General features: G+C 40.3%; 1 protein-coding gene across 3 annotated transcripts; it reads right to left on the bottom strand.

The window, feature by feature from the left end:
- Positions 1-10,683: 10,683 nt before the first annotated feature.
- On the bottom strand, positions 10,684-19,378 carry LOC148873618 (RNA polymerase sigma factor sigA-like). Of its 3 annotated transcripts, XM_088978941.1 has the most exons (12): positions 19,063-19,347; positions 18,417-18,954; positions 17,596-17,649; positions 15,963-16,805; positions 13,973-14,171; positions 13,763-13,855; positions 12,903-13,031; positions 12,662-12,715; positions 12,488-12,565; positions 12,324-12,386; positions 11,427-11,539; positions 10,684-11,051 (listed from the first exon to the last, which is right to left on the bottom strand). In XM_088978941.1, exons 4-12 carry the CDS (start codon positions 16,673-16,675, stop codon positions 10,943-10,945), a joined length of 1,551 nt encoding a protein of 516 aa, XP_088835067.1. In that variant the 5' UTR covers positions 16,676-16,805; positions 17,596-17,649; positions 18,417-18,954; positions 19,063-19,347; the 3' UTR covers positions 10,684-10,942. The 3 variants fall into 3 exon arrangements, with proteins under 3 accessions (XP_088835067.1, XP_088834985.1, XP_088834899.1); XM_088978859.1 differs by lacking the exon at positions 18,417-18,954 and having other exon boundaries at positions 17,596-17,721; positions 19,063-19,341; XM_088978773.1 differs by lacking the exons at positions 17,596-17,649; positions 18,417-18,954 and having other exon boundaries at positions 19,063-19,378.
- Between the last annotated feature and the right edge of the window lie 1,259 nt (positions 19,379-20,637).

The raw sequence follows: 20,637 nt of genomic DNA, 5'->3' as shown, positions 1-20,637 counted from the left end.
GGTTGAGCGCCGGTTCACTAGGCGTCGTCTCGTTTCCCCGAGGCTAGGCATGCGCTGGTTTATTAGGCGTTGTTTTGTTTCCCCGAGGCTGGGTTTTGAGTGTCACACCGCAGATGGTCAGTGGAGGCGAAGGCCTCACGATCATTGGATCCAGCGAGATCTAAGCTGTTCATTTTTCTATAAATAGGGACTTGGCAATTTTTCTCCGTCATTTGTCTCTAGGCGCCCTTGCTATCGAGTGAACTCTACTCCCAAACCTTCAATCCTTTGACACACCTTGTCTTCACTCTTCTCTCCTTCATTTTTTAGGTAACTCTCAAACCATGTCTTTCTTAGATTCTGGCCCTGAGTGCTATGAACTTCTGGATTGTTCGGAAGGGATCTCTCTTCGGACTCCTTCCCCCCTATCTCCCTTAGGTCCATTGGCCGTCATCCCCCTTCAGCGAGAGGTGATGGTGCTGAGGGAGAGGGTAGCCTTTGGGGGTGTCGAGGTGATGACCCTCCCTGTGAGAGTACCACATCCATGACACCAAGGGAGGCAGAGGGGTCCCCCAAGCCGAGGGGGAGCAGATCCCAGAAACCGTCCAAAGCGCTGCCCGAAGGGTGGTGATGGCAGATATCCCACATTTGGAGTTCGACAGCACTCTAGACATGAACCAAGTGTAGGCCCTAGCTAGGAGGTTTCACATACCTCGGTCTTACCAGCTTAGGGTTCCTGACCTCGGTGGCCGGCTATGGACCCCTATGGATGGGGAAATTTGTATATACCAACATTTTTTAGAGTTCGGCCTTAGGTTCCCTCTTCACCTTTTGATCTCCGAGCTACTAGAGTGCTATGGCATCACAATCAGCCAACTCATCCCCAATTTCGTTAGGACCCTCGTAGCCATGCTAGTGTGGGTTCGGCTTCGGGACATGGAGTTGACCCCAAAGATATTATGTGCCATGTATTTGTTGAGGAAGCATTCTTCCGAACCTAACATGTACTACCTACAGCCACGGAGGGGGAGACCGATTGATAACCCCACGTCTTTCCACAACTAGATGGGCAAAATTTTCTTCATCTCCTACCCTAAAGGTTAGTCGTTCAGGTCGAAGTGGGGAGTGGCCTGTACAACGATTAAGAAGTGTCCACCTTTGCTTCAAGACAAGGAGGCCACTGTTGTAGTGCACCTGATCATGTTGGGGACGGTCAAGGCCAAGCCCTTGGTGGAGGAGGAGATCCCCCTAGTGTTTGCAGGGCTCAACCTTGCCCCCCTCGATAAGAGAGTTTTTGTAGCTTTTTACATGTTCCCCTTGTCTTCGTATAGTGTACTAACTCATGGTCTTTCTTTTGTAGGGGTACCAATGGATGCCAAAAAGTTGCTACTTGAGAGTGCCCGCACTAAGCAAAAGGCCTAGGCGGGGAAGAAGACAAGAGGGTAGACGTCGAGGAGGCCTGCCGAGAATGAGCTCGTGAGGGACGAGCGGGCATCAGCCCCCACCAAGGGGGTTACTCAGCAACAAATCCTTGCTAAGGGGGAAACTCAACAAGTCCCTACCAAGGGGAAGAGGTTGGTAGGTGGCTGATAACTCTGTATTTTGATGCCTTAAGGGCATCATTTCAGGGGTATTTTAAGCCTTAGAATAGTCAAAATGTGCCCTTTTCCCAGTTAAATTCAATATTGTGATCTCTGAGGGTCCCTGTGCAAATCTTGGGGAAAACTGGGGAAGTTTCAGGGCTAAAATGCAGTTTTTGGGAAGCTAGTGTGAATTCTGGCTAAGAGATGGGGTGTTTCTGTGAAAAACTGAGCACAGGAGGGCGCCTCCTATCTGCCAAACCAAGATAGGTGCCCCTCCTACTGTATTATCATACTCCCCTCTCCTTAGCAAACCCTAGGGCGCCTCCCCACACATATTTCACCTTTAACAAACCCTAGTCGCCTTAGGCTATCAAATCTCCACCCTCCACTCTCTCCTAACCTCTAATCTCAACCATCCAAGCCTTAGCAACCCTTCATACCCTTAGATCTCTCCCTCTACAACATCCTAGCCTTACACCTCACTCCTTAAACCTCAACCAATCACCTTAGGGCGCCACATCACACCAACCAATCGCATTTCTTCATTTTGGACGCCCAAATCTTAGCCCTACATAATATTGGATGCCCTCTGCTTCTCTTCTCAGCCTTAGGATCAGCTTAGAACAATCCTAACCCTCCATTCTCAACCCTAGGGCACCCATATCTCTGCAAAGACCTAGTTGCCGCCCCTCTCATTCTCTCTAATCCCAGTTTTGTCCACCCTTCTCTATAAAAAGGACCCCAAGGGCCCTAGAGAAGGGGTTGGTCAATTCACCCATTTCACAAGGCTAAAGTTTCTTGAGGAGTTCAAGAGTTGTAGAAGGGAAGGACGCCTAGATTTTGTCAGGAGGGGTTCCTACAAGTAGTCCAGCCAAACTGCAACTACTGCCACTGGATTTGATCAACCATCCCTTTCGTTTTCTTTATTTTCTTTTATATTATTTTTATTCTAGCAATCTTTTAGATTTAATTTCGATTGGATTCTGCCCCCAAGTTAGACAGAAGGCTGTTCTTGAGAAGTTCAAGGATAGAGGAAGAGGAAAATGCCCATGCAAGAGGAGGGATTCCTGCTTGCAGTTCATCTAGCCACTACTGTCGCCTCTGGATCCGGATCCCAACTAGTTTCCCATAGTTTTAGATTTACTTTTTACTCGTATTTTTATTTTCCGTTCTTTAATTTCTAATTTTTATTTTATTTATGCAATTTATTATCAAATTTAATTTTTGTCTTCCTTTCTGCAGATCTGAAATTCAGCTAGGTAAGATGGAAGGCCCAGCTCAAGGAGTTCGAGGGTCAAAGGATAGATCCAAAGACTGTTACCTCTGACTGAGTTGCAGATTTTTCATTTAGTTTTTTTATTTCTATTATTTGTTTATTTTTCTGCAATTTTTACTTTCATCATTGTTAGAATTTTATTTTAATGGATTCTAGTTCAGTTAATTAAATTTTGTGTTGATATAATATCAAATATTGTTATTTTGTCTGGATTGAAGTACATAACAATTTTTCCCTTGCTTCCTTGTGGATACGACCCTTTTCTCACCACTAACTGCGTTTTGTAGTTATTTTGAGAATCAAAAAATTTATAAATATTGAAACTGGTGTTTCAAAGTGGTTAACAACACGCTTCCAGACACACCAGTGGCCCTTGCATTTTTGAGGCCGAAGGGCATCACTTTGTAATAGTAAGTTCCATGCTCGGTGATGAATGAGGTCTTCTCCTCGTCTTTTGGGTGCATCTTTATTTGGTTGTATCTGGAGAAGGCATCCATGAATCTGAGTAGCTTGTACCCTACAGTGGCATCGACGATGTGGTCTATCATCGACAAAGGAAAACTGTCCTTAGGACAGGCTCGGTTAAGGTCTGTGAAGTCGATACAGATCCACCATTTCCTATTAGCTTTCTTTACCAAAACCACATTTGACAACCAATTAGGGTAGTATACCGCTCGGATGAAGCCGACGTCGAGTAGCTTGCCAACTTCCTCTCCTATGGCCTTCTAACGCTCTGGTGCAAAGTTCCTCTTCTTTTGCTGAACTAGCCTAGGGCTTGGGTCCACGCTCAGCTTTGAGTGATGATTGAGGGGTCAATTCCGGGCATGTCAGTGGTGGACCAAGCAAAGACGTCGGCATTGGTTTTGAGGAAACTTACCAGTTCGGATAGGCTCGCTGGTTCCTCTTTGAGGTTGAAGCCCTCTAGAGGTAGTGCTTCCTCGTTCTTGCCCTTTAGTGCTACCACATAGCACTGGCGGGCTGCTTGTTGGTCCCCACGAACAACTCCGATGCCATGCTCGATGGGAAACTTGAGGGCGAGGTGATATGAGGAGGTGGCTACCCTGAGTGCGTAAAGGGTTGGTTTCCCCATGATTGCATTGTAGGGTGAGTCGATCCTTACGACCAGGAACTCATTCATCCTCATCACCTACTAAGGCCCGGTCCCTACCATGACAGGTAGGGTAATTTTTCCTTCCGGAATAACCACGTTACCGGAGAAGCTGACCAGTGGGATGTTGGTTGGTTGGAGGCGCTCAGGCACGATCTTCATCTTCTAGAAGGATTCGTAGAAGAGGATGTCATTTGAGGAGCTAGTGTTGATGAGGATTCTCTTAACTACGAAGTTTGCAATGATGGCCGAGATCACCAAAGCGTCATCATGGGGGACTCTGACCCCCTTCAAGTCCTTGTCCATGAAGGAGAGGGTTTCCTGCTGCTTTGATTTCTTGGGGGCAGGCATGTGGATGCTCAACTACTTGGCGTAGGCCTTATGGGATGAGGCCGAGGCGCCATCCGAGGCCGTGCCCCCAGCGATGACGTCAATGACGCCAACTATCTATTGGTGCTATTGCTGGGAGGATAAGGCACCGGGTTCGCCACCCACGAACTACTTAAGGTGCCCTTGTTGGATGAGGGACTCTATCTCATTCTTTAGATCATAATAGTCCTCTGTGTCGTGGCCGGTGCCGTGGTGGTACTTGCAATATTTTTTGGGATTTCCCCTTTTGGGGTTCCTCTTCATCTTCTTAGGCCACTTCATGAACTTCTTTTCCCCGATCTGCATCAGTATCTGCCTCCAAGTGGAGTTGAGTGGCATGCATTGTTGTAGGATGGGGCTGAGGCTGGTGGTTTCTTGTGGTCCTTTTTGTTGTTGTTGTGATGGTGGTTGCCTCCGCCCTTCCTCTTCTTCTTAGGGGGCCCATTGTGGCGCTCGGCCTCCCTCTCTTGGTGGTCCTCGTCCTAAGCCTCTTCGGCCGCAATGTATTATTGGGCCTTTTTAAGGAATTCTAGCTTCGTCTTCGGCGATGTCTTGGCGACCGAGCACTTTAGGGCCAAATTAGGAAGGAGGCCATTGATGGCAGCATGCATGGAGACCATCGGGTCAAGGTCATGGACCTCAAGCTCTTCCTTCTTGAAGCGGTCGATGTAGGACCACAAACTCTCTTCCTGCTTCTGCTTGATAGACATTAGCGAGATGACACTCTTCTAGCATCGCTGTCAGCTGATGAAGTAAGCAAGGAATAGGTTGGCGAACTGCTCCCACAAGCTGATTGACCAAGGTGGGAGGCTTGAAAACCAATGACGAGCGGCTCCCTTGAAAGTGGCCTGGAAAGTCCGGCACGTCTAGGCATCGAAATACCCATAAAGTATCATGAGCGCTCTAAAACTCTCCAGGTGGCCGTCGGGGTCCGAGCTCCTGTCATACATCTCCAGTGTGGGATCTTTGAAGTGTTGGGGGAGAGGCTCGGATATGATGTCCGGGGTGAAGGCATCCATCCTCCCTATCAGATTACTCTGGTCAGCCGAGGAGTTAGCTCGACTCTTTCGAACTTGGCGGAGCTCATCTTTAATGGCTCTGAGCTCGACTTGGAGTTTCATAATCCGAGGGCCAGCTAGGGCTTTCCACTCGTGTCTATCCTCACAGACATGGTGAGGGTCGACACGAACTCCGGAATGCTTTGAGGCAGGACCGTGCGCCTCCCATTTGGCACGACGATTGTTTAGGATGCCACGAAGGTCTGAGACCGGCGCAGGAGAGGCGTGGTGTCAGCCCTTGGCCCTTGAGTGGGCGCTACGACGGCCAAGGTGCCCTCCCTCGTCTCGAGGGTTCTTCCTCCAGTGGAAGTGGTGTTGCTCAGAAGGTTGGCGGCTGTCTTCGGACTGCATCAGCTCCTCCTCCCTTCGGCTGGGAGGTCTCTCATTCCTACATGGTGGGCTGGCGAGTCGGATACTGCTAGACTCGGTGGGCTTGATCCATTGGGGGTCGGCTAGGCCGAGTGCTGTGGGCGACGTGCTCACGTCAGCCCTGGTGATCTGATACCCCGATGGGGCGGTCACCTCGGGAGGGACCTCCTGCCTGGGGGTAGGCTTGTTCCATGCATTGCATGAGGTATTCCAGGCGGTTGAGGACGGCTTGAAACTGTTCATTCGTGACCAGGTTCTAGGGGTTCCTGGCTCTTTGTACCATGGTGTTTGAAGCTTTAGGAGAACTTGAGTTTGTAGTATTTTGGGGGATCATCTTAGCAAGGTTTCCCATAGACGGTGCCAATTGTTGATTCCCGGTTTGATCGAGGGTAACAAAGTAATTTCACTCCCAAGCTTCAAAGGAAGGCCGAAGGCTTTGAGGATCCAGAGGAGATGAGTCGAGGCCAAGGACTAGAGGCCGAGGCGAATCGTTCCTTCGGATACTGTAGAAGCCGAGGGCTAATACTAAGAAGGGTGTCCGAGGGAGGACGAGATGTTGTTCCCACAGTAGTGAATCTGCAAGGGAGAAGGTGTCAGAGGCCTCGGGTGATAACCCGAGGTGAGGACCCCGACAATCATGTTAGTATGTGCACGAGGTAAGTAATGAGTCTGGAACCAAGGGGTCCAGACGAGGTCTCAGATAGCACTAAGTCCTTAGAGGAGAGAGCATTAGAGAACACAAAGGTTTTGAATCCCTTACCTTGTGAGGGGGTGCCTTGAATTTATACCCGGAGCTGCCAAGGGGTAGTTGGGCTCAGATGGTCCAGATTTGAGCCATACGAGGACCTGACAAGATGTTTTGCTAGAGCCACACAACACCCTGTGACTGGGTCCGCCTGGTCCGCATTAGGTAACCCTGAGCATTCTCATGGTAAGCCTATGTGGGCGTCCTCCATTCGACATGTGTCAGCCTTGTACAGGCCAGCCGAATGCGCCTACATCAACTACTTTTTCCTATCATGCTCAGGCTTCCAACTTATTGGTATGTGGTCTTATGCTTCAAAATGGGTGTTGGACTTGTGACCAAAGAAACCAAGTGTCTATTTTTGAAAGTTGGACATGCTTCCAACTTTTTCCTATCATGATGAAAGAAATGCAATGGTATCAAAGAAACCAAGAGTGCAAACATATCAAGATCTACTTACTACTTACAAGGATCCTTGCTATCCTATCAAGTATATTGGATGAACGAAATGCAGTTATATTTCGGGGTGCATGGTTCGATTCAGTGCGATTTAGAGAAAATCTCAGACCAAATTAGTAAATTACGGTTTGAAAAATTCTCAAAGCAAATCAAACCATTTTGACATAGAAATCAACCCGTTTTATTACTGTTTGGTGTGGTTTCTAACAAAGTTGGGCTTAACCCAAATAGAAAGTCCAAATTACACCCTTAAAAATTAAAAATTTAAATATTTTATTTTTTATTTTATTATAAAATAAAAAGTTTGTAATATATTTATAATTTTATACATTCGGCTTATATATATACATTATTTACTTATAAAACCAAACGGAACCGCAAGCCACAATTTAAGAAAATATGAAACCAAACCAAACTAAACCACAAATTCGGTTTGGTTCTTTCAATTTGCGGTTTGAACCAAACAATGAATACCCCTCATTATATTTAAAGGAAACTCTTGACATTTTTGTTAGAGACGACCAACAGAAAGCATTTGAGTAACCAACAGAAAATTCAGTTGGAAAGATGATCAACAGTGTGGATAACCTCCTATATATTATTTATTTGGATCCTTCTTGTATTAGGGGGTGTATGATGTATCCTTGATGTTTTAGGGGTTCCACCTCTTGAAAAAACAAAAAAAAAGAAACAAAAATTATGAAATCATTTCTTTCTCACTTGTGCTTTGAAAGAACATTTGGGTCTTTTTTTTTCACAAAAATGCATAGGGTGCAAAACAAGTTGACACATGAAATTTATTTTGTTACACATGATAAAACAATATGGCAAATCCAAACACTTATGTATGCTCTTAATCTCAAAAGCTTGTTTAAAAAACAATATCTACCAAACTACAAAATCACATAGTAAAAGCACGAAACATACTTCATGCTTTTGTACTCTGAAAACACAAAAACAGAAGCTTATCTCAAGCATAACCATAGTTTCTGTGATTGACTATCAAGTATCTTATTGTCTAATTAAATATATGGAATATAACTAAGAAAATAATACTAATTGCTTGAAATGATTGCTAGCGGAAAATCTTAATATTCCATTAGAACTTGAGAGTCTTCACCTAAAAAAAAAAAAAAATTAGGCCTTAGGAGATACAAGATTTCAAGTTGAGGCGTTGGAATTAGGATTAGGATTTAGGAATGAACTTTTCTTCTCTTTTTACCAATTCTTTTGCTTGGAAACTACTTTAAAAACCATATATATGTTTGAAAAATATGGGGGTAAATACCAAACCCCTCCCCCACAAATAATTTGGGGTGTCTAGTATTTTTTTATACATAAGGTGTATCTCTATATGTCTTTTAAATTTGTCTTTTTGATACATTTAGCATTGCCAATACTTTGAACCTTGTTTTCTAACAGTTACTTCTGATTATTATTAACTGCTAACACTTACAACCATTATGATTATACATTGTTCATTTGTTTTTAGCTACAAGCTATCGTACAACAATGATTTGATCCCATTGATCATCAAACCTTAATTTTGTTGCATTTTGTATTGAATCTTCAAGAAAGCTGAGCTTCAGATTTGAGAAAGATTTTAAGATTGTTCCAAACTAGATGTTTTAAGCTATACCCAATTCACCCGCTTCTTAGACCATCAATCCCAACCGGTGAAGCATTAACTGCTTTGAGAGAGAAAGGAGCTAGTGGGCAGAGATTTAGAGCAGAGTGTGAGTGTAAGAGCAAGAGTTTGAGTGTGTATAGTTGCCTTTAAGGGAGCATTCTTTTTTTGGATTTTGAGAGGGGGGAAAGTTGGTCAATGGGATTTTGGTTCCCATTGACCAAGAATCCCATGTTCTTTTTTCAGATTTATGTGGGGACTAGGGAAAGTTTATTTTCCTGGTACCACTTATCCAGGTAAGTGATACCCATCCCCTAGGGGGAAGTTGCCAACACTTGAATGGGACAAAAATGCCCTTTTTAATTATGGATTTTTATGGCTAAAATGGTCATTGCCTTATTTTCATGATAAATAAAAGAACATGGGTAAATGCACTTACCCGGGTAAGTATTTCCTAGGAAAAATTTAGCTAATTAACTACATTTACCCGGATAAATAACTTACCGAAAAGCAAACGAAGTCTAAATAGATTACAGAGTCAGTTAAAAGCGCATCTGAAATATTCGAAGGTAACAAGCCTCAATCACCCAATACTTGGGGGGTATTCCCGCACAATCATCACATTGACCCTTATCCCGTTCCCCAAGAAACGGGAGGAACCAGGCTTACCATTGCTAGGTGGGCAACGTGTCATAGTGCTTTCTGGGAACGTCAAGTGACTCGAACGGATTATGGGAGACATGCCATGTAGATTAGTATCTTCGAGGCCAGATAGCTCATCAAGTCATCAGTTGCCCAAGTCGAACTGGGAGCTCGGGCACATCTAAAAGATGTGCGTAGGGCTAGGAACAACGCTCATTCAAAATCAATCCCCGAGTTGGTCAATTGATAAAAAGACATGATAACATGGCATCCTCACATGTGCTAGAAAATCTTTTAGTTAAGGGATACAATCCAATAAATTGTAGAATAGAATGTTGGGAGAATAATGACCAATCAGCCCAGATCAGAATTTTATAGCCCCATAGTACAGGGGGAATGCATCCTGACCGTGAATTGATGCCAAATTCACGGGCAGGATGTGATTTATAGGGGGAGAGGGCTAGTAGTAGGGGGGGGGCTGGAATTCAGAATTCTGCATCGGGTGTTTCCGTATTCCGTAGAATCTTCCAAAAGAAGTTTTCAACAGAATCAGACATCAGAGAAGTAACAAACTCCAAGAAAATCTCTCAGATCCTTGAGATTCTTCTCTCGGCTTCACATCTGAAATTGAAATCAGAATCGAAATCCCCCAGGACCAGAATCAGAATGGTCTATTCCCATAGTCTGTTTGGTTTAGATATGAATCAGAATAGGAATTGGAATCAGCTGGAATAGAATTTCTTTTCAAAGGGAGGGGGAGGGAATGGCCATCCCTCAAATGGGGGAATGCCATTCCATCAGGAATGAAAATGGGATTCCAATTTTGCCTAACCAAACAGATGGAATGAGAATGGCCCATTCCGTTTTTTATTCCAGACCCTATTCCTGTGAACCAAATGGGCCCTCAGATGGATCAGGCTTGAGACTTGATCTTAAACCTCTTAGATCACCCCACATCCTTCAGGTCATTTCCGGCCAACCTTATCCCGTGGGCTTACACAATGAAAAGCCATCCATAATCTGAGAATGGGAACATTCATCAATTAATAGGTCAACATTTAGATGGTCCATGGTTCAAAATTTGCTAACTTAGACAAAGACAATTGCTTGTCAGATGATATATAATGCTAGGATAATTTAGCGATGTCATATTTTAAGCTTTATTAATAATAATTTTAAGAATAAGAAGGGGGCCATTGCTTCGTGTAATGGAAAAACCTTGGATAATTGAATTGACAAATGTGAGAATGTTATTTGAGTCTGGTTCTAGACCACTTAATTGGATCGGAAGTTAAATAACAATTTTGCAAGAACCAGAATTAGATCATGATGTCAACATATATTTGGTTGTTATTAGAATAACCGAGGTACTTTAATTCACTGTCTCTAGTTTCAATTTGTATCATACTTTGTCCATTCAAGCAGAACACTTTGCAGTACAGAATGCAGGCTTCTTTCAAAACCATGATTGAGGAAAAATGAAATATATATTTCTAGAATTCTTTTCCTTCTATGGTACATACATAGAATTTTTTTGTTCCATGTTACAAAGTTCTTAATCAGTGTATTTCATCTCATATTTCAGGAATTTTCAAGTCTTAATCTCTGTCTACCCTCACATTTTCCTCTATTTTTATGTACTGTGGATGATAAAAATATTTTGAAGATAAAATTTTTATATACACGTAGAAAGTCATTTAGTAATGTCTATAGTGATATTTACCAACTCAATGTTTCACCAACATGGCATCCAACCTTTTCTTTCTTGCCGCATGTTTCAGTTTCTCCAAGGCAACAAGCCCAACTTGCCGAACTCGTTCTCTTGATAACCCAATCCTGAAGATAAACATTGTAAAATAAGTAGCAGTACATAACTCCAGTGACAGAAAAATTATAATATAGCTAGTTATATGAGCTACTCTTTCTAGAATGTATATAGTTTTGGCAGGAACCTAGGTGACTAATGTGCACTGGTACACAGTTACCATTCACAATTGGTAAGCCAGATAAAGATAATTATTTCAACCTGGTCCAAAAACCAAATGACTGGGATATGCTTGGCTTCAATAGAGTACATCCAAGAAACATTGCTAATGAGCTTGACACACTTGACATTTGTACAGAATCAAAAGCATGGTTGTTCTTCAAAAGGTTGCATAAAGTGAAACTACTGTTAAAAAAATTTAGTAATATGATTTTTTTAGTGCTCACCGTCTACTTATGTCCTCCCATGTGAGGCATTCTTCATCCAAACCATAATAAAGACGTATTATATCTCTCTCCCGTTCCCTAAGTGTTGTATTGAGGAGATTGTTAACTTCATCCTGAAAATGGATTATTTGAGAGTTAACATTTTGGTGATTTATGTGAAAGTAATACCTGAAATATTAGAATGAAAGGAAAGATAGAATAGGCACCAAAACATTAGATAGTCGGAAATTTTCAACTAGTGTGAAAGGTCTGTCTCAACATTTCATGGTTTCATTTTCTACATCCATATGGAGAAGACTGGTTTTCCAAATCAAATCACATAGAAATTTTCAGTAGAGCTAAGGCAAATGTAAGCTATGGCCAGGTCCATTTACTTAACATGCATAGAAGCACATAAGAAACAGTAACAAGGTGGAATCATTTCACAGGTTACATAAAAGAGATTTCCTTGGTAAAAAAGGGACGAAGAAAGAACTCTATGTCCAATGTTCGTTAGCACAAAGAGAAAAAATATTCTATAGGAAAATGTCCGATAAGTATCAATGATATTGCTGCCATGGAGTGGTTTTGTGTAAGGTAAAGGATTTGAGAGAATAACAGGAATAGACGGTGCAATGCAATTGTGCATTAAAAGTAAGACCTAATTCCAAATAACTGGAAAATGCTGGATAATGTAGATTGAAAGAAACAAATTGTTACAATCATCCAAATGGCATGGAATGCATAACAAGTAGGGGTGTGTTGGATAGCATGTGCTAACAGCTCCTGTATGAAATAAACAATAAAACTTCCTACCTATGGTATCATATTTAAAGTTTCTACAATTGTCCCATTTTATGATTTAAATTCTTTACCTTTACTTAGTCCCCTCTCCCCTCAAAAAAGAATTATCTTTACCTTAAGTGACCATTCATCCACTCCATGCCATGGGTTGTTCTCAATACGATTATCAGCAATATACTGTAAATTGAGAAGATTCAAGTCAACAAAAAACAGCATGAGTATGCAACTTTAAACAGAGTCTTATGCTTGGGCGATTTAATCAGTAAGGATAAACCTACACTATGAAGAGTTTCCCCTGGAAGGCCATTTAGAGAAGGAAAGGCCTCTCTGTCAAGTGAAATGACCTTATTGACTGCCTGCAATATAGTTTTTATTGTAAAAGCAGGATCATGAGATTAACAATCTGGACATAATTTTGTGGTAACAAGGATAAATCTTGGAATATTTAGTACCTCTGTGGCATTCCTAACTTTCTTCTGGGACATATTCAAGCATTCTGCAATTCTCTGGAAATGAGAATAGTTTGTGTCAAACTCAGAGATAAGCAAAAAACAATAACACATTAGTTGATATAAAAACAGAATGATTCCATGCACCATATTTCACAATTGAAGTGCTAGAATTACCTATTACTAGTATCCCGCAAACAGAAATGTGCCAATTAAATCAATAGAAGAATAAAAGATCACTTACATCTATTGAAGGAGTTATCCCTTTTTCTTCCAACCTGATTTTTGCATTCCGAATTAAGCTTAACCTTTCATGCATATGTGAGGGCAATCTTAGGGTTCTGGAATTCTCAACCAATGCTCTTGAGACACCCTGAAAACGAACAGAAGCATATGCTGCTGTAAGCTTACTAGAACAACTGAATATGGCAACAATCTGGAAGTATATGTTGCAACTTGGGCATGCCTGGGTTGAGAATTCGTTAAATTTTAAAATGGCCAGGACTGAGGGTGTAGGCCTGATGATATGAAGAATCTACAAATTGGGTATCCAAGTTCCACCCCTATGTGAAAGTACTCCTCAATAAACAAAGTCTTAATTTAGATACCAAAACTAATGCACTTTAGAAATTATAAAGTACTGTCGAACTTGCATTTCATGCTTTAGAATGTTTAGACTCATAATATATAAATGGGACCAAACAGGAATAAGCCCAACTGCACATATTTTTCTCCTTTTTCTACGTTAAAAAACAATGATGATTTGAATCAGGGTGCCTTATGTTAGCCATGTATGGTTAACTAACAAAGAGTTGGATCAATAATGGATTACTAAACAGCACTCAGATGGCCCTCCATAGATGCTATCAATATGCCTATATTCTGAAAGTGGCACCAAAGGTTTACAAACAAATCTATTCCTCAAGGCAACTATGAAATACAAGGCAATAGAGAGGCACGTTGTTGCCTAGGTGTTTAGGCAGGTGCCTAGGTATTGCCAAGAGTACAAATTAAAAGTTCATATATTTTTCCATGTTGGAAGATGTTTCTAGTTTCATATGTTATCAGATAGAAAAACACAATGAAGAATAAACTTAATTTCACCTGACGTATCCACCAATAAACATAAGTTGAGATTTTGCAGCCCTTGGAAGAATCAAATTTCTCAATCCCACGGAGTAACCCAATCAAACCACCCTATATGACAATAGAAGTTGGTTCATAAGAAGACGACTTCAAATATCTGATTACAGCTAAAAAGGTTAGCAGGAAACAAAATATATTAAAAGGAAGAGCCAGAGAGGAAGGTATTACTTGTACAAGGTCAGCCATTTCAGCCCCCATGTTATCATACTTATGAGCAATAGACATGACTAAACGAACATTACTCATTGCTATCTTCTCCCTTGCCAAAGAACATTCGATCATTTTCATTTGTAATTCAGCACGTGATATCCTCAAGGATGTAGCAAGTTGCTCATCAGAAGGCTCACATCCTAATCGTTCCTTTAATCTGGAATTCCCAATATTATGTTAGATATTTCATAGGAAAAAATCAATTATAAACTAAATACTTTACAATGATCATCCATTTATGAATCTGAACAATGAATTAAAACAATCATGACCACACTACATCATGTTGAAGCACAAAACCTATTATCACCAATTCAATTCAGATAGATGAACCACAATCAGAACCAAATTTTTTGGAGATTCTGTAAAGTTTTCTTTTCATAATTGTTTTTTAATAGAAAATATATTGATAAACCTGAAAGAAAAACAAAAGAAGATTTCGTGTGCAGTCACAGCACAGCCTTCTAGCCTGAATATGGACCTAGATTTCGTTTTTTAATTGCTTCCAAGGGTCTTTAACCGACCTCAGTATGCACAACAATGGGGACCTAAAGTTAAGCCTAATAGTGGGCAATCAATGGTGATGAACACGGACCTATTCAGGACCATGGCCAATGGTCTTTGAGTTTTCATATTAGTTGTTGATATCACTACCATGGGGTACCATATGAATACTAACGCACTTGGATTCATTATATGGAAGCAACAGTTGGGCGGAAACTTACCATATGAGAAAGGGTAACATATAAAGCCCTTTCAAGCCTACAAGAACCCTTGAACAATCGTACTTAGAAAGGGGGGGGGGGGGGAACTCTAAAGTCTAAGCTACATGTAAGATTCCTGGCTCTTTCAAAGTCTTATCTAGGTGGTTCATCTAAGGAACTCGTGTGTTTGTGTGTGTGTAACCATTGTTGCCAGGGCGATGCCTAGGCGATAAAGCTTCCTTAAAATTAAGAGGTGCAAAGGGCATTATAAAAACCAATTTTCAACTTAAGAGCAATAAAATGGTTTTTATTTCCTCCTCTTTTTTCTCTTTTTAATCCTCTACAATTATTCTTCTCTTTCTTTCTAATTGTGACTAGAGGGGCCATTACTTGGTGCTACCAGGCTGTCAAGTATGAGAACCCAGGTTTGAGTTTGAGAGCAGCCACTTTGTGCACTAAAATACCAAATGTTAGGACCATATCTAATCCACCCCTCTAAAACAGCCCAGATAGCTGGGACTGACATTGGGTAATGGCAAGGCCTTTCTAATTGCCACTAGAATAAGGATTTTAGCATTCAAAATAACAAGGGATTTGTCCCCTTCGTATGTTTGTTTTCTTACATTCTTTGATTTAGCACACACATACATTCTCTCTCTATATCTCCCTCTTGTATTAACAAAGAGACATCCATCCTGTAGTTTTTCATAGGCTAACACAAATTAGTTCTAATTTTAATGTTTGATACTGTCATGTTAGATTACCACTAATGTTTTCTAGATGCAAAACTGACTAGGAAAATAAAATAATTCATAAAAAAAGGAAACTGAATTTAAACCAACCAGATATTTTATATAAGAAAAATCATTGCCTAGGCAGGGCCTACCCACCTAAGAAACAAGGGGCTCTGCTCTTGCCCATCCTCAATTTAGCATCTTGATAACTATGTGTTTGACTAGAACTAGAACTTGGGCATCATGTTCATTTAATTAAAATATCAAGATTTTATGGAATTCTGGAATTTAATTCAAGGAATTTTCTTTTCAAGTAATTTAAAGGCAATGATATATGCAAATTATATTTTCCTAACAAAGAAATTAACCTGCCAAATATTTTTTTCCACATGATAGGAAACTATCCTCATACTGAAGAACAAGGAACAAAAGCTCAATAGAAAATTTAAGTTGCAAAAGCAATGTAATAGGTTAGAATAATGCAATTCTTCTCCAGAGACATGCAGATACCTCATTTTGTGTTCCTCTAAAGAAATACCCACTTTGATTTTCTTTGATAATTGTACAACTTCACTGTGGGTCAGCAATTCTTCACTTATCACACCCTTCACATAACCCTTTAAGCGACTCTGCAGAAGCTCTTCACTGACCATGGAGCCAAGATGCCTCCTTCTGGTTGTTTGTATCATAGAAGAATCTGTGTTCAGATATTTCTTCCTTGTATTTGTTCTCCGTTGTCGAGCAGAAACACCTGAGCGAGTGACCTGTATCTTCTTCCATGTTTCTTCTTTTGGTGCACCTTTTCTCATAGATTTCTCGAAAGAAAGGTTCCACTGCTTCTCCAGTAAAGACTTCTGCAACAAGAGGAGAGCCTCTAAAGAATAATCAAGATCAGAGTTCCCTTCCTCTAAATGATCAGATGTCTGAAGCCACATATCTTCTGTTGAAGTGGAGAAAGTATCTAAATGTTCTTTAAGAGCCTTAATAGACTGGTTGTGTCTGTTTGATGCAAAATCATGGTCAAAATTGGATGACTTCTTTGCAATAACCACACTCTTGGACGGAGCTGTCTGATATTGTGCTAATCCATGATCATAGACAGAGGCAAGTCTGTCTGTGACATCAGAATAATAGAAAGTCGAACTCAAAAGTCTCCTCCCTGCATTAAGCCCAATAACTGCAGCTGTAGCCATTGAAGAGCTTCTTAGTGTATGAATTACCATCACACTCTATGAAGCTTTCTGGGCTTGATCCATGTCATTCAACTGTCAGGTTATACAAAAGTTACTTCAAACCTGAATGAAATAGTTTTTGTTTTCCTGGGAGGTCTCCTGGAACACTTATCTGGAATTTCTGGTATAGAAAGAGAAAAGGGTCATTAGGATACTTCTTGAATACCTTGTCAAATTATAAACCAAAGTGCTTTGTATGCAAGGTAAATTATTTAGGCTCTGTTTGGAAAATTAGAATTTAAGTGCTTTGAGTATTTGATAAGAATGGTTTTTAAAAACATTATAATCTAAAGTGAAAACACTTTTAAGTCCCAAAGTACAAAACCTAAAATTAGGGCTTTGTGCTTTTGGGCTTTAAAAGCAAAAACCCTGAAGCTTAACCAACCACAACCTTAATCATCAAAAACTCTAGTATGGATGCTTGTTTTCACCTGTCACTTATGAGTTTCTTCAAGAACTTCTCATCAGAAAAAAACTAGATATATATCATGTCTTCCTACCTAGCAACTAATAGGAAAAAAAAAAAAAGAAAGATGGTAGCAGCCTAAGCTATAAGGAATACGTGGATTATTAAGAAAAATATTTCTATAGGTAGCCTAAGCTATAAGGCATTTATGAAAGGCAAATGTAATTAATGACCATCCTGCAACCATATGAAATTTGGAAGCATGGTCTTCTCAAATTACTCTATGGAAAGATGATTGGATTATTTAAAGAAAAGTAAATCATTTTGCTGTTTTATTCACTTCCAAAACATATATCTGCTAATAAGTGTTGAACATTTTTCCAAAATAAGTGCAATATGTTTCAGTGTAAGTCAGCAAAGACATGGTTATATCATTAACTGGAGACTTTATCAGCAAGTTAGTAATAAATCTCCAGCTTTGTAGACTTTATCTTTCAATTTTTACCTTTACTTGGGTTAGCTAAAACCTAGGCTTCATCTTCGAATTCCTTCGATGGAACTGAACACCAATATGTAAAAGGATTAAAAATCCTTACATGACTTGAATGCCATTAATCTGGTTTCTGAAGCACTGAAAGACATGCATGTATTGATATGAATTCTGAAGGAATTAAAGGTAAGAATCACCAAGAAGGTAAAACACGAACCAGAAAAATAACGTCCAACTAGATAATGACTACTTAGAAACAAAGAAGCATAAAAACAAAGTAATTCTCTATAACATTGATATAATAAAAGGCCAAAGCATACCGAAGTGGGCTTTCTTTATGGGAAAACATAAACAATCTGGTAAGCTGCGGAAAACCCAAGTTGTATGTGATGAAGAAACAACACAACCTACTAAATTGTTGCTCTTTTGGGGAACATATCTTTTACTATGGTGAGGTCTCAGCACAAAAATGTATAGAATGAATGTAAAGGATGTTATAGAAAAGGGAAGAAAGGAGGCAAAGAAAAGAAAAAGGAAACACCTAATGCATTACATACAAGTCAGCACCCTATTTCTTCCTCTTCACATGTGATAAATAGCTCAATAATCAAGGAGAAATAAAAAATATAAAGTAAAAGGAATGCATTCTCTTGCATCATAGTAGCACTTTTCTAAATATAAATAAAAGAATCATCAAATCCATGCCTTGTCTACTAAAGTTTATCTAAGATAGAGAGCATAAGCAAAATACAGACATCTATCAGACCACCCAAAACTCATCAACAGTATCCAAAAATAAAAAGCAAGTGAGGTCCACTTATGTCAAATTAGCATACGATGTAAAAACTCTTTCTTCTCTTTGTCAAAGCATGTGTGGGTTCCTGATATTGAATATCTCGGTAGCAACCTCGGCTAGTAGGATATCCGGGGAAGATGGGTTTTTAACCCACCCAGGTCTGTAGGCTCAAAATTTCTGCAAGAAATCCGTTTTGATTGGAATCTAGCACGTCCCCAACAGCTACGGTTCCCATATCAACTAATACAAACATTTCTATTTGGGATGAATTGCCGATTGATTTCTACGGCATAAGACTATCAAAATTGATGATGGAAAACCTGCCACTTAAATCTACTACAATTTTTTCTTCAAAACCAAATTCTTAATTAGTTCAGATATTTCACTCTGAACTCCAAATCAATCCAAAAGCAATGGAAACAATAAAAACGGAAGAAATCAATGAACCAAAAGCAACAAACTACCAAAACTAGAAAAGCCTGGGTTTGATCTCCAGCTTGGAATTTCTACACAACATTTTCCAACAGATTACAACAAATTCTTCAAAACGATAGGCGCAACGATATTCCAAACAAAAACTGACGAAAACAGGGTAAAAATTAGTAGAAATCCATAGTCAAGAAGAACGAGAAACAGATAATCAATAATGGGTGCACGAAATCTATCGAAATGGGTTGATGGCCTACCTTGAGATGGGGAGATTTGTAGTTGAGAGTAGAGCAGCGTTGTTGCAGAGGCTTGTTGGGAATAGGAACTTGGGAAGGCGGTGAAAACTAAAGACGAAATAGGAAAATTTTCAAGAAAATCTCGTTATTTTGATCTGGAATTTTAAGTTTCAACGGTTTGTTTTGTTTCTGGATATTGGAGAAAGAGATTTTATTGGGTGGAAGGGATATTGGGTCCCGCGTTTTGTGGTGCACAGCGCGCCATCCCGGTCACTGACTCACTGGTGGGAGTCGCGACACACGATCCCGAGAGAAAAAGGTCGGAGCTTGGGAGATTACATTTACAGTGCTTGATGCGAGCTGTTATGGTAGCGAGTCATCCACGCGTCAGTTGATTAAGTGACAGTGGCTGTCGTTGGTTGGATCCACCGTACGGTTCCAGATTTGACGTGGTCCGTTAAAAGTGGATCTGGGCTCTGGGTGGGGGTTGGACCCGGTTTCAAGGATTGTCTCATGTCTCCAGATTGCGATTTTTGTGGTACAATCACACCACAAATCAGGAATGTTGTGTCAATCCAGTTGGTCTAAGTGTCCGTTAGTACAGGTGGGTCCCATGGAATGTTCCACAGGTGTGGCCTATGTACGAGAACGAGGACTTTTCGTGTCGAGAGTCAAGACTCAAGAGAAGTGAATTTTACTACAAAACCTTTGAGATGCATTGCCTCAGCCCTCAGTCGGTTACAGGTTGAGAGGGCTGAAGCTTTGATTAAGCCGCTTTCATCAGAAAGTTGATTTCTCAGCTCGTATTTTTGGCTTTCCTGTTTTTCACCAAGCATGTCTTCATTGCTTTCCATGTGGGGGCTACCTTGCAACACCGAAAGCAGTTGAATGAAAGCCCTATGTGCCTGTTTGGGAGGGCTGAAGCACAACGACTTCTGCCTTTCTATGTCATGTTGGTGAAAAAAAAATAAGGAGAGCCCAAATCAGTTGTAAGTCATGTTGGTGAAAAAAATACGGAGAGCCCAAATCAGTTGTAAGTCATGTTGGAATCAGCAATTAATTCAACCATTATTTGTTTTTCAAGATAAAAGAAAATGAACTCAAGAGACAAGATGATTATATGGGTTTCGATATTGAAGAAGAATCCTATGAGTTTGAAATTTTGAGAGTTTTAACCATGGGATTCCTTGGTTTGAATTGTTTGATGGGTAACAACTTCACCAAGGTTGGTTTTGATTTCAACCTGATCACCTCTTTGGCATTAAAATATATATAAAAAAAATCTTTGAAAGCCTAAGGCCAAGTTTGAGAGTGCATATTTGAAAAATAAGTATTGTTTATTGAACAAGTGGTTAACAAGTAGTTTATAACATTGATTTGTTTAGGGATATTTGGTGACTGGTCTTCCAAGCGAAAAAAAAAAAAATAGTTGGTTCTATAAGACACTTCAATTTTCTACTTGAGAAGGTTGATTTTTCGGTTAACATGTATATATTAAAAATAATGTCACAATGGGCATTTTAATCATTTTAGTTTTATAGATTTTTGGATTGCAATCCTCCTCAGAAATCAAATTTTCAGCCCCTCCTAGTCTAT

This window comes from Nelumbo lutea, chromosome 1 (assembly GCF_056320005.1).
Source record: "Nelumbo lutea isolate HS-2025 chromosome 1, American lotus-T2T, whole genome shotgun sequence".
Taxonomy (NCBI): Eukaryota; Viridiplantae; Streptophyta; class Magnoliopsida; order Proteales; family Nelumbonaceae; genus Nelumbo; species Nelumbo lutea.
The sequence above is the reverse complement of the archived record's forward strand: the minus strand, read 5'-3'. Positions and strand labels throughout refer to the sequence as shown.